Source organism: Carassius gibelio, chromosome B22 (genome assembly GCF_023724105.1).
Source record: "Carassius gibelio isolate Cgi1373 ecotype wild population from Czech Republic chromosome B22, carGib1.2-hapl.c, whole genome shotgun sequence".
Taxonomy (NCBI): Eukaryota; Metazoa; Chordata; class Actinopteri; order Cypriniformes; family Cyprinidae; genus Carassius; species Carassius gibelio.
This window is the reverse complement of record NC_068417.1, coordinates 6,326,794-6,342,055: the sequence shown is the minus strand read 5'-3', so window position 1 is coordinate 6,342,055 and position 15,262 is coordinate 6,326,794. Positions and strand designations below refer to the sequence as shown.

The window sequence follows — 15,262 nt, the reverse complement described above, 5'->3', positions numbered from 1 at the left end:
TAACAGCCCTCCAAGCACAGCCTCGACAGCCCGTTCTGAACACGTCATCTGCGGTCCAAGTCTGGACTGCTCCCGACACTGCACGGTGCATCTCCACCGTCATTGGTCCCGCCCTGACTCGTGGCGTGACCTTCATCCTATACAGGATACTCAACGAGATGCAAACCTCTACAGCCAAACTCACGACAACTGTGGCTGGAGGTCTCCGATGGAATCCCCGGAAAGGGGGTGCCAAGTCAAAGACAACACCGAACCTCACCAAGCTGAATCCTCAGCTCCAGGAACCACCTGCCATCTTGAACCACCTGCCGTCATGATCCACCTTTCATTTGCCCATAGTGATGATTGCCGTCCGATGATATCCACACAGGGACTTCACCCGACGGAAAAGGGGGAAATGTAACACTAATGAGCTGATGGTATTTCAGCCATCTGTTCCATACTAGTGAATCCTGACTCTTAACACATTCGGAGTTTAAAAGACCAGAACGTGAGTAAACAAGGACCTTCGTTGTTTACATAATTCACCATTTTGGCCGCCCTGAAGTCGGCCACATCCTGCCTTGAGTGACAGTTATTTACGACAAGAAATTCCAAAGTCACGTGGGCGAGCCTCAAAGGAGACAATAAACCAACCACATTCCAACATACACAAGAGGAAACCTTTCGTAAAGTTCCTTACTTTTGTAAGTCCTTATTAATATGTATTTTTAATGTTTGTGTATTGCATAAAAATGGTTAATCCTGGGTAAATGGTTAAAGTGCTGACTTATAAGTGGACATGTTCTCCTCAGCCTAACTCTTTCTCAAAGAGAGCCATGGGCTGCAACCCCCAGTCCCTTGCAGCTCGTAAAATTTTACAACCACACAGGACTTCACAGGACAGGAAACCTAATCCTTACAAAAGAATGGTAAAATATACTCAAATGTAGTCTTAATGTGTATATTATTGTTTTTGCGGTGCATTAGAGGTTTCCCATATAAATTGGGACTATCTGCAGTGTTATCATGTGTTAAGCAAATCTTTAAATATGTGTAATTCTGCATTTGAATGTAACTTCATGTTTTGATCATTTATATATATATTATGTTTAGTATTGTTCTAATCGTCATGCTCTGACAGACCCATTTATCTAGAGCAAAGTAATGAAAAATGTATGTAATCTGAATTACAAACTTGCTAGAAATATCCCTGAGGAAATCTGACATGCCCTAGATCACCAGGGGGTTGTTTTCTACAGAGACAAAGGAACTTTTTCCCGCTGCAGATCGCGGACGTTCATTGGATGTTCCCTCGAAAAAAGGGCGTGAACCATTTCAAGCTATAAGAATCGACCGAACAAGGTCCGCCCTCTCTTCTTCTCGTTCTTGGTCCTCGGACACGCTGCTCTCCTGTGCGACCAACATTGCTTCCGCGAGGCCTCATAGCGCAAGCCCCCTCAGCACAGGGGCTGAGAGAAAAAGCCATTTTAATGGCTCCTTTGGAAGCTTTCGTTTTTGTTGTTTCTTTTCTTTTCTTTACTAAGTTTATTTGACTATTCGCCTCTCCACACAAGGAAGACAAATTCTGGAACATTGTTTGTTGAACCTTTCAAATACCGCGCGAGGACAGAACAAAGGACCACGTGCTACACGCTCACGCCAAGATCAAGCGCAGCGTGCACGCGCGTCACATGGTCTCCAGGACCACGCACGCTGTTTTCAAAAGGAACAGTGCGCAAAGCTCACACGCTCGACGCCGATCTCACACCACGCACACTGGGCCATGCAAGTATCAGTTTTCTATGGAGATTTAAATGCTGCTTTAAATTGTTGCTATGATCTGATCGTTGTTGGCTTCCAAAAGTTACTGACTATGATTTCCATACCTGAGCTCCTTATGTGATCTCATTCTATTTTCTCTCTCTCTCTCTCTCTCTCTCTCTCTCTATCTCTCTCTCTCTCTTTTATTTGGATTCCGTTATGTCTTGTATAAAGCTTACTGTTTGTATTGTCGTAAGCATTTTAACTCTGTGTCATTTGTAGTTTGATGTATTACTAGTTGATTTATTAAAAAAAACCATATACTGACGATTGGCTTGGACTCCACCCCACTTACATTACGAGTCACTGAGATGTCTGATCTTTAGCTACAAGCTTTAAATTTAGAAACTAAATTTATCATAAGGATAGGATAATGTTTTCATGGCCAGAGAATATTTTTCCTTGAATTATAATAAGTGATAACTTTATTGGAAATTGATAGGTCAGTCTGGTTTGCTGGACAAACCACTGTTTGATTTGCAGTAATTTACAGTAAGGCATATCACAACAATTGATATGGAGAATGGAATATTGACATATTAATGAGTAAATTACAGTGCCCTGTGATTATTTATTGGTATAGGCAATTGAGCTATTTTTCATAATCAATCAAATTTAATGTAACTGTCATCTGAGATATTAATCATATTCCTGATTAATTATTCAAATTCCCTATATATCATTTGAGTTAATTATTCTGTAAGACTCATTGTTGTTACAAAGAATAGCACCAAGTGTTGACAACCGTACAAAGTCTCGTGTCATTTAGATAAAGGGAACATTTGTTTTTATTTCAGCAAACATCATTTGGGGTCTCAAAAGACCTTGAACAGCACATAAGAGTTAAACAAAGTGATTTTCATTATTTTGATTGTCTGTGAATATTACTGACCTCAATCTCTCCAGTTTACAGTGTGAATCCTTAAGTACGTCACATAAGTGATTCAGTCCTGTGTTTTTTATTTGATTCCTGCTCAGGTCCAGTTCTCTCAGGTGTGATGGGTTTGATTTCAGAGCTGAAGTCAGGATGAGACACTGTTTCTCTGTAATACTGCATCCACTCAGACTGAAGACAGAAAGAGAAAACACAATGAATCAGACATTTTATGTTCATGTGGAAGTAATTCATCATGTGTTAACACCATACAGTGCAATAAATAAAACACTGCCAAAAACTTTATTATATGACCATAAACAAAAACAGAAGAAAAAAGATGAACAAAGTAGACACAGGATGAACTACAGAACTACTTAAAATAACATTAAATGTGTCACATCCTTTCCTTTTCCTGAAAGTAAACAGTAATCTTTAATCTGACTGTAACTGCTGTAGAGTATAATGATACAAACTGTAGTTTCTCCAGCTTGAATTGTGTGTTCATCAGTAGATCACTGAGGTGTTTCACTCCAGAGTCTCCTAGTAGTTCATTCCAGCTCAGGTCCAGTTCTCTCAGGTGTGATGGGTTTGATTTCAGAGCTGAAGTCAGGATGAGACACTGTTTCTCTGTAATACTGCATTCAAACAGACTGAAGACAGAAAGAGAAAACACAATGAATCAGACATGTTATGTTCATGTGGAGTTAAATTAATTTTGAGTAAACATCATACAGTGCAATAAATAAAATGTTGCTACACCTTGAATACAAAATAAATAATTACATAAACTAAAACAAAAACAAAACTAGGATTTGAGGATATTAGTTACATTTCAAGTCTGGAGAATCTTTAGCCAGGAAAAAAAAAGGTTTGTGATTTGTGATGTAATTAAGATATAAGATTAACTACAGAGAACACTTTACAATAAAATATATATAGTTTAAATGTAACAAATCAAGAAAATTAAAATTTACTTCAAGACATTTTAAGATTGTAGTTTGCAGTCAACAAGTACATTTTGTTCAGATTCAGTTCTTTGGTGAAACAGTTTTTTATTTATTTTTTAATGCAGCTCAGGAATTAATTTTTGATGAAGAGCTGATAATTGTTTGCTATTGCTGAGATCTCATGTGACTTACAGGTTTTCCCACCTTTCTCCCATCAGATGAGAGAAGAGATTATTTTATGAGTGAAAGTGATAGTTATTTTCATTACAGATCACAAGGGTACATTCATTTTTGGAAATAAATGATGTATGATAAATCAATCTGACTGTAACTGCTGTAGAGTATAATGATACTAACTGTAGTTTCTCCAGCTTGAATTGTGTGTTCATCAGTAGATCACTGAGGTGTTTCACTCCAGAGTCTCCTAGTAGTTTATTCAGACTCAGGTCCAGTTCTCTCAGGTGTGATGGGTTTGATTTCAGAGCTGAAGTCAGGATGAGACACTGTTTCTCTGTAATTCTGCAATCCCACAGACTGAAGACAGAAAGAGAAAACACAATGAAACACAATGAAAATACATATTGTGCTTCAAACAGGGTAACAGTCAGTGAGGATTATGGGAAGTTAGTTTTTAAAGGGTCATGAAACCCCAGACTGTTTTTCTGAGATTGCATCAGAGGTGTGTGTGTTGCACTTCATAGAAGACAATGCATTCATTCATTTTAATTGTTGGACAAATCTGGTTAATTCTGAGTTTTTTTCTATTATTTTTTTCTTCTAGGTTTATAATCCACATTGTGTTGATTAGTTTGTGACGTGGTAAAGGACTATAATACTGAAGCTGTATTAAAGGCAAACTGATAAACACATTAATAAAATACTGTCTATTTCTAATGTGTTCACATTATTTTCTTCACCCCCTGTGCACTTAAAGGGATAGTTCACCCAAAAATGAAAATTACCCCATGATTTACTCACCCTCAAGACATCCTAGATGTATATGAATTTCATCTTTCAGACAAATATAATCAGAGTTACATTAAAAAATGTCCTGGCTCTTCCAAGCTTTATAACGTGAGGTCGGACTCAAATGAGAATTAAAATAGACGACTGTAACATTACTAGTCATGTAACATGTGAAATGATGTAAGATACTCACTTCAGTGTGTTGAGTGTACAGTGTTTATCCTGCAGTAGAGCAGAGATCTGATTCACTCCTGTGTCTCCTAGTTCACGTCCCCTCAGATTCAGCTCTCTCAGGAGTAACGGGTTTTTACCCACAATTCTAGTCACATACTGACAGCCTTCATCTGCAGCAGGATCCAAAAACCTGCAGAAGAGAAGATGAAGCTGGAATCAATTCAGTGTGCACTGCATCACAAAACATTTAAAGATTATCAAACATTGTTTGTAATGAAAAGCTATAGTTCAAGTTTAAACAGTTGAACATTTAAATACACAAATATGTTTAAGAAGGACAAAAGTCAATTATTTAAAAGAAACCCAGGGACAAAAGCTCACTAGATCATGATTCTCAAGCATCTGAAGATCTTTCTGGCTTTTAAGCAGGAGATGAGGAAAGTTAGCAAAGAGAGAACTAGCTTGTGACAGCTAAGCATTCATAGTGATATATTTAGTTGATCTTTTGATGCCGGCTCTTCCTATTATTATGTAGCAGAATTCACAAACACTGGATTGCTGATCCACTAACAGAGAACATGATCTGGGTTCAGACCATCTCTGGATAGTTTTATTTAACTGATGTCTGTGTTGATGCGACAGTAATTCTGCTCATTATGAGAGGAACTGCAGGTTCAGACGTGTGTGTGTGTGTGTGTGTCACTGATCCTCTCCTGACACACATCACATGTTTGTGATCTGCTGTAGTAGATCTACAGTGTTGTGAATCTGAGCTTGATGGAATTTAAAGCTGCAGTAGGGAACTTTTGACGCTCTAGCGGTCAATAAACAGAACTGCTTGCGTCTTGCAGAAGAACATCGTAGCCGGAACTACTTCTCTCTGTTTATGTCTATGAAGAATCACAAAGGTACTGGGTTACTCCGCCGCGGTATCCCCGAAGCAATCTAAAATAGTCAGAATATAAACACTTATTATAGGTGCACCCTAGTGATTCAGGACAAGCTAAAAACACGGTTTGGAAAACGGATTCATGGTGTACTCGCTTATTATATACATTTTTCTACATTTTGAACACAAACAAAGTTACGGAACGCAGCTCTGATTGGTTATTTTTTACCGGGAGCGATGTATTTTCTGCAAATGGCAATAGGACCACTGGGAGGAGCCAGAGGAGCTTTATTTTTTCACAGATTATCTGTCTCATATTCTACTGTCAGGACATAATGACAGGTTTAACAAATATGTAAAAAATATATTTTTACAAAAGTTACCTTCAGCAGCTTTAATGTACAGTGCATTCAGTAACATTTAAACTATCGGGATACTAAATCACACAGATTGTTTTTTCATCAGAAATGTCCACAATAACACAATCATAATCATCACAATCATAAATGCAGTGTTGGGCAGTAGCGTCGCTACAAGCAGTGAAGCTATTAGTTTAACTACATTTCTTAGTAGCGTGGTCGAACCTTCGCTGCTTTTTTAATCAAATAGCTTGTCAGTAGCGAAGCTCTTTTTTTTACACACTCTTCCACACTAGCTACATTTTCGCAAGCATTTCTGAAGCCCAAACTCAAATCGGGAAATACAACTGCTAAGATCGCTGATCCTGGATCAGTAGTGACGCGACGGCGCTACTTCATCTTGTTCGTGTTTATGGTGGATAACAACCAATAAGCTTTATGATGCATTACCGCCACCTTCTGCTCCGGATGGTACCACTCCTTGGCCAGTCACGCAAAAAATTACTTGATGAAATGATGGCAGAGGATGAGGTCGGAGAACAGTTAATCAAGAGGAGGGAGTCGCCGTGGCCGTATCTCGACAATTACATGACACTGACCGAGATAACAGAGAAAAAATATGTTTTCAGGTGCTTACTGTGCAACCCCAGATTGAACCTGCTTTCAACTTCGAAGACATCAAACAAAAATTTGAGGACACATATTCAGGTGATTCCCAAATGCACAACCATCACAATTCAGTCTTCAAACACAATCTATGCACTTTCTAGCTATCTTTTTTCTATCTGTTGGTAGAATAAAAAAGCGTTCTCCCTTGTTAATAAAAAGAAAATCACAATTCGTAATTGATATGATTATATTATTTAATTATAATTTAAATATAATCAGATTATATTTTCACATAATGTTCTTTAGGGTGATTTCATGTAGAAAACAGTAAATCAGAAAATAAATCAATTTAGCTGGGTTTCAAAAGACATTCACATTGTGAATTTGTAATCTGGGACAGGTTGTGCTGAAATCTGTGACATAATTTTTTTGTCTTAGAAATAGTTTAATTATAGCAACTATTAATAGTTTTATAAGCAAACATACTTTTTTCTGCATTAAAGGGGTTATGTGTATATGTATGCAGATAGTTTTGCAACATATTATGTACAACTACATCTCAAACATAATTCAACTATTTTTAGAAATCATAAAATTTCATAAAATAACATAAATCATAATTTCAAATGTTTTTAACATTTCCTAGAGGGTTCATCCAACTAAAATGGCCTCAATAGAAATGGAACGTGAGCACACCAGGGAATGAGGAGGAACACCCTGTTCCTCTCATACAAGGCAATGTAGGAAAGTATTTCAGAGGAGGTAACCCCACTGTAACCCAAGAGTGATTTGACAAGTTGATCCTTAAAGGGGGGGTGAAATGCTATTTCATGCATACTGAGTTTTTTACACTGTTAAAGAGTTGGATTCCCATGCTAAATATGGACAAAGTTTCAAAAATTAAGTTGTACATTTGAAGGAGTCAGGGCACTGAGAGGCTGAGCACAGGCATTCACTGATCAGAGCGAGAGCGTCGCGAAATATCACAAAAGAAGTGTGTTTTTGGTTGCCAGGGCAAACAACCCTGCACAGATTACCAAAAGAGAAACAGCATTAAGGGACCAGTGGATGGAGTTTATTTTTACAGAGCATCGACGGAGTTGTGCAAGTGTTTGTGTTTGTTCCCTGCATTTCGAAGATGCTTGTTTTACAAACAAGGTCCAGTTTGACGACGGATTTGCGAATCGTTTATTTCTTAAGGGTAATGCAGTCCCAACGAAAAAGGGTCACGATCATGTGTTGGAACCGCAAGAGGTGAGTAAAACTGCTTCAAATATCTCTGTGTTGTTAACTTAGCTATCGGTGCGTAAGCACATCAAGTAAACAACATGCGATGTTGTCATCAAACGGCACTTTCCACATGTACAGCTTAAAAAAGAAAAAGAAAAAGAAAAAAAAGACTACATAAAGTGGAACTTAGTTATTTTCCAAAACCGCTAAGCAAATATATACAGTTTCAGTACATACCACATAGAGACGTCGTTGCTGATGCTGCTCTTGTTAAATTTCAGCCCCTGGATCTGATTCTGGATCATAAATAAACGGCTGAATCTGACTGTTAGCCATGGTTTGTTTAGGATGTTTTTTTCCTCACGGTAATGTCACAGCTTCCAAACGCTCTCAACGCAAAAGCCTACTGGCGCTCGTGATTCTTTAGCTCCGCCCACACGTCACGCCTCCAGCCGGTCGTGTTTTTCCGGGAAAAATGGGTACAGACTATCTTTCTCTTATGAATATAATAAAACCAAAGACTTTTTGGAGCTATAAAGGATGCAGAACTACTCTATAGGTACTCAAGATTAACAGGATATTGAGTGAAAACTCAACCCCCCCCCTTTAACTTCATCATTCAAAGACTGCATCCACTTCACACTGTGGAGAGACCAGAATACATCGATTTATTCAGAGAGATTTTACCCAGCAGGCATTTGATGTCAAGGAGAACATTGGGAAGAATGCTTGAGGATGAGTATATATCAATGAAAAGCACACTGTCTATGATTTTGTCCAAACAGACACATGTATGTACCACAACAGATGCATGGTCTTCAAACAACAGAAGCTTCCTTGGAGTGACTATCCACTGGATAAACCAAGAAACATTAACCATCTGCTCTGGAGCATTAGCCTGTCGTAGAATTAATGGGCGCCACACATATGATGTTTTGGCTGAGATGTTGAAAAATGTGCACAGAGATTTCAACATATAAGACAAGGTGACCGTTACAACCACAGATAATGGTTCAAATTTTGTGAAAGCTTTCAATGTCTTTGCAGAAGTTCAAAGAACAATTCCAGACAGAGAAGAGGATGATGAGGAAGAAGAAGAAGAGGAGCACACTGTCTTAATAGATATCACAGACATTTTAAATGACACAGAAGAAGGCTACAGTCTCCCACCTCATCAGCGATGCGCCTGCCACACCCTCAACCTATTAGCAACAAGAGACATTGAGAGTGCTTTGTCACAGTCAGAGGCCTTCAAAAAAATATCAAGATCAACGACTGGCAAATGCCAGGCACTATGGAACAAGCAACAAAGAAGCACACAAGCTTCAGACATAATCAAAGAGAAGCTAGGCTGCCAGCTGATAGTTCCCAGTCCAACAAGGTGGAACTCCACTTACCATGCCTTGGAACGCTTGAATACCTGTATCCAGACAAAAGAACAAGAACTCCAGGAGACCTGTGAGAGACTTCAGGTGACTCGCTTCAAAGTGGCAGAAGTCAACTTCATACAGGAGTATGTTCAGGTAAATATCCTCTTTATTTTGATATGTGAACTGGTGTTGATGCTGTAATTCATGTATCTGCTTGAACATAAAGGCAACCACTTACATCTGTGTAACTGAGCTTACTATTACTGTATAATGAATTTTTCTCATAGGTTGTTAACTGAATGTTAATCTACGACTACTTAGAATGAAGATGATTCTAAATAGGAAAACTCTTGTTATCATTACTATCACTATTATTGCTATCACTTTTCAGTAATTTATGTATTCCTTTTCTTTGCATCTTTAAGGTAATGGCACCTGTGGCCAAGGCCATTGATGTACTGCAATCTGATAAAATGGCCTACACTGGAGTGTTGGTGCCAACCATCTCAATTCTCCTCGATAGAATGGAGCATATAAAGCATGAGGCAAACATACATCACTGTAAACCAATTATAGATGCAATCATCAGTGGGGTGAAGCAGAAGTTTGGATACATTTTTCAAGATGCAAGGTTGCTCATAGCCTCTGCAGCTCATCCTATGTTCAGACTGGCATACATCCCCAGTGGAAAGAAGGCTGATGTTGTGTCCAAAATAAAAGCAGAAGTAAACCTGCTTCAAACTCAATGTGCAGATAATGATCACATGCATACAGATGGTGAGGACCCAAGTGATGACGATGATGAAATAACTGCATACTTCCTATCTCTCAGAACAAGACCAGTTCTGAATGAAGTAGACAGCTACTTGCACACACTTTGTGTGTGTTTTTTTTTTTTTTTTTTTTTTTGTGGGGGGGGGGATGGGTACTGTTTGGAGGTCTTAATTATTTGCTTCAGTAGTTTGAGCTGAGTTTAGTTTTATTTAACTTGCATTTTGTTCTGCAAAGGCCTATATTAAGCATGCCCATGCAAACAGGTACGTACACAAACAGGTGCGTACACAAACTTGTGCGTACATTATTACATGGATTAAATGTATTTTGATTGTTTCCAAATTGATAACACAGCAAACATAGAATGTTGTGAGGACGTCACCAGTTAGTCGTCATTTGGTCAGCGCGACATTACTTAATGGCAACGTTTGTCACGACAGTGATCCAATGAGGCACGGAGATAGAACCAATTGCAGGTAAGTCGTTTATTTAGGGATAATCCAAAGGGGTAAACAGTCCAGGCAGGGGTCAAAACCAAACATAATCCAAACCCAACATAAACTAGACACGGAGACAAAGCAAGCCAAGGCAAGGCAAGAGTAGACGGACATGAATAATACACGACATTAAACAAGGACTCCATAACACAGACTAAGACAGACTGGGTATAAATAGACAGAAGAATAATGAGGGAACAGGAGACAGGTGGGGGACAATCAATTAAACAACAAGGAGGAAGGTGACCAAATAAGGGAACAGGAAGTGATCTGTTGACAGACACCGTGAGAAAGGAGGACATCTAGTGGAACCCCAGGGAACAACAACCCAGACACTGTGACAGTACCCCCCCTCTACGGAGCGGCTCCCAGGTGCTCCATGACAAGACACAACACAGAGACCAGGAGGGAGGCGGACAGGTGGAGGCTCAGGGGGAGGGACGGAGGGCCAGAAAAGAAAAACATGGGGAACAAACACCAGAAATGTAAACATAAAACATGGAGACCAGGAGGGAGGAGGAACGGAGGAGGTTCAGGGGGAGGGACGGAGGGCCAGACTAACTGAGGGGAACAGGCAGACACATAACAAAAACCTAAAACACAAAACAGAAGTCCATGAAGGACATAATGTGGCGTCCACCAGGGCGGAGCAGAAGACCACCACAGCCATGTGGTCGAAGCCAGAGCCCTCCAGGGTGGAGCGGAGGACCACCACAACAGTGTGGTCAGGGCGGAAGCCCCCCAGGGCGGAGCCGAAGATGACCACGTCCTCGTGGTCGCCACCAGAGTCCCCCAGGGCGGAGCGGATGACCACCACATCTTTTTGGTCAAGGCCGGAGTCCACCAGGGAGGAGCGGAAGACCACCACATCTTTGTGATCAGGGCGGAAGCCCCCCAGGGCGGAGCGGATGACCACCACATCTTTGTGGTCGGGGCCGGAGTCCACCAGGGCGGAGCGGAAGACCACCACAGCCATGTGGTCAGGGCGAGGGCCCCCCAGGTCCAAGCGGAAGACCACCACAGCCATGTGGTCAGGACGAGAGCCCCCCAAGGCAGAGCTGACCTCTGTGCGGCCGGACCAACAGGACTACGAAACTCCAGTAATCCCCTGGTGTCTTTACTGGACTCCAGAAGATCCGTGACTTGACCTGACTCTGGAGGGTCATCGGTGACTAGCCCTGACTCCGGAGAGTCCACCAGGACCTGACTCGACTCTGGAGAGTCCCCCGGTACCTGACTCGACTCTGGAGAGTCCACCGGAACCTTGTGGCACCTTGACTGGCGACTCAGACGTTGAGTCTGCCATCTTCTGCTGTGTCTCTAAGCTGGCAACCATCTTGGGTTGTTGCGCTGGACCGGTGGTCAATTTGGGTATTGGCGCTGGGTTAGCGGCCCTCTTGTGCTGTGGTGCTGGGCTGACCGTTATCTTGTGCTGTGATGCTGGATTGGTGGCCATCTTGGGTTGTGGTGCTGGCTCAGCAGCTTTGACGTGCACAGTCTTGGGAACCTCCAGGATCTGTGACAGCCTGGAGAAATACTCCAAGAATGAGTCAGCGGCCATCTTGGGCGTAGGCTCTGAGCTGGTGGCCATCTGGTACTGTGGTGTGAGGCTGGCCTCCATCTTGCCCCATGGTGTGGGGTTGGTGGCCATGCACCACAGCGGCGCTGGGTTGGCGGTCATCCTGTGCTGCGGCGCGGGGATGGCGGCCATCTTGTGTTATGGTACTGGGCTGGCGACCACTTGGTGTTGTGGCGCTGGGCTGGCGGCCATCTTGTGCTGTGACGCTGGGCTGGCGGCCATTTTGCTTTGTGGTGCTGGGTTGGTGGCCATGCACCGCAGCGGCGCTGGGTTGGCTTCCATTCTGCCTCTTGGTGCTGATCTAGCGGCCATCATGGGCAGTGGCGCCACCATGGCGGGCGTGCGCTTCCTCTCACCTCTCCGCTCGCCATGGTGAGACGGTGGCTCTGACCCATTCCACAGGAGCCCCGGGTCAAAGGGAGGCCATGGTTGAGATCGATGCTGAATCTCCTCTCGACCTCCTCCTCGGCGACCTCCCCTGGTCCCCCGGAAAATCACCAGGCGGGTTCCCTCAAAACCGCCTCTGGGGCTGGGGATGAGATATGGGCCAACATACCGCTGGTTCTCGTGTGACGGAGTCCCTCTGTCATGGCAGTGATCCAATGAGGCACGGAGATAGAACCAATTGCAGGTAAGTCGTTTATTTAGGGATAATCCAAAGGGGTAAACAGTCCAGGCAGGGGTCAAAACCAAACATAATCCAAATCCAACATAAACAAGACACGGAGACAAAGCAAGGCAAGGCAAGACAAGACAAGACAAGACAAGACAAGACAAGGCAAGGCAAGGCAAGGCAAGAGTAGACGGACATGAATAATACACAACATTAAACAAGGACTTCGTAACACAGACTAAGACAGACTGGGTATAAATAGACAGAAGGATAATGAGGGAACAGGAGACAGGTGGGGGACAATCAATTACACAACAAGGAGGAAGGTGACCAAAAAAGGGAAGAGGAAGTGATCTGGTGACAGACACCGTGAGAAAGGAGGACATCTAGTGGAACCCCAGGGAACAACAACCCAGACACTGTGACAACGTTGTGAGGACGTCGTGGTAAAGTTCCATTTTTTTAAAATCTTGGCTAACTTCCCAGAAATGTCATGTGCACGTACTCAAAAGACGTCGCTAGTTAGTCCCATTGGGGACGTTGTAGCGATGTGGTCAGCTGGTCTTCAGATAACTTTTAATATTATTGCACTAGATGTATTATTATTATTAAGATACCATTTGAACAGCATATTCTTTGGGAAATATAAAAAAAAATTATCAAGCATGTTAAAAGAATATATATATATATATATATATATATATATATATATATATATATATATATATATATATATATATATATATATATATATGCCATCAGTTTAAGAACAATAAAATAAAATAAACAATTTACTTAGCAAATGGTGATAATGTTTGTTAATGAAAGAGAGTACGGGACAAATTAACATTTAAACCTTAAACTAGCAGCGCACATCACTTTCCGAGTGAAGTGCGCGACGTGCGCGTGCCCGTCATTTTGTAACGGTCAACTTCCAGCGGACGGACACGGAGGAAAGGTTAGTCCTATAAATCTACTTTTATTCATATATTTTAACTGATAATGTTAAATGCCATCAAAGAGGAGTAGTGTTTTGTATTTTTGTAGGTTTTCTCTTCCAATTTAATAAATAAATGCTCTGTTTGGTTAATGATCAAACAGCAGTCTCAGAGGTGGTCTAAGGTAACGTTAACTGTTAAAATTGAATATAACCTTAAGATACCTGTTTAAAATTATTTGAAATTTAACACTATAAACTATACAGTATTCACTTTCTAATTATTCAATTTTTAACCGTAGTAACGTTAATTAGTTTGTTTGAATGCCTGCCGCTCGAGCTTGATGATGCTCATGCTAGCCATGCTGTGATCTTGAATATAAACCGCTGTATAAAGTTTAACGTTAATTAGACCGAGGCTGCCGAAATCATGTTCAGTGTAACGTTATGTGGGATTAATAATTTCCCCTTTTTCTCCCTCAAGTGGCAGGCTTGTAAATTCTGTCATCTGTTCATTATTGTTGTTGATGGTGTTTTTCACATGCATGCCTTTTAATGCTAGTTTAAAGAGCCAGTAAGATGAAAATTCTAAGCTTCCTATCACTGTTTATAAGTCCTGTACATTAGGTTTAAATCCATCCAAGGTTAAAAAACATAGTCATTTTGTCAAAATATCATTTTAAAATTACCTCAATTCTCAGAGATCCCCAAACGGTTCGCGCGAAGCTGTTCAAAAGATTCAGTTTCCTTAAACCCCACCTTTCGGTAGCATACTGTGTTCTGATTGGTCAACTAACATAGTCAGGTTTGATTGGTTGTTCCACACACACCTCCACGGTAAACTATGCATTAGCATCTGTTTGGGGTGAATTATGTCTTATTCCTCTCATCGCGAAGCAAACAGTAAAATAAAAAACTTGAACAGTCTCGCTGCTTTTTCTTCTGTGTGGGTGTATTCAAACCGCGCGCTTCAGTTTGAATCTGAAAAGCGCGTTCAGCGCGGGGGCGTGGTCACATTAGATATAATGAAGGGAGACGTGAAAAACGGACATCACATTGTTTTCATATGGATTACTTTATCACAGAATATTTTCGGCAGCACTTGTTTAGTTTTAAAGAAGACATGTCAAGCTTTCTATAGATATCTCTCTCATGTCTCTTCGTTGAGAATTCACGGAGTTACACTTCATTTTAATGACATGTTTGTACATGACGATCAGCGCAGACAGGCTGCAGACAGCACACATACTGATAAGACGCTCGGGAGAAAACAAACACATAACTTCATAATCATACTTCGCGTTGTGATTCGGAGATGCTCGTTGTTCTAAATAAAGTTGGTAATGAACCATCTTTTATGGCTAAACGCTTAGAAAATCCCGCTGTACTCACCGAGATTAGAAAAGCAGTCATCAGTGAAATGTTGTGAACACAACAAAAGGGATTTGTTGTACTGCTCTGGTATTGTGGTAAAAATTAATTTTAGCCATTGGTTCTTCTGATTTTCATTCTTTGGCAGTGAAAATAAAACAAACTTGCCTTTACAATTAAAAACACACTGTCTCCTCAACATGATGCTATCACACCAAACAGAGCATCTGTGTGTGTGTGTGTGTGTGTGTGTGTTGGGGGGGGTGG

At 41.1% G+C, this 15,262-nt stretch overlaps 1 protein-coding gene across 1 annotated transcript in view; it reads right to left on the bottom strand.

Annotated features, from left to right (window-relative positions):
* LOC127987694 (uncharacterized) overlaps positions 1 to 15,262 on the bottom strand; it is a 2,462,016-nt gene that overhangs the window by 580,291 nt on the left and 1,866,463 nt on the right. The window contains exons 133-134 of the mRNA XM_052590053.1: positions 3,985 to 4,161; positions 3,154 to 3,330 (exon numbers count right to left, since the gene is read on the bottom strand). Of these exons, the coding sequence (XP_052446013.1) occupies positions 3,154 to 3,330; positions 3,985 to 4,161 (354 nt within the window). The remainder of the gene's footprint in view (positions 1 to 3,153; positions 3,331 to 3,984; positions 4,162 to 15,262) is intronic.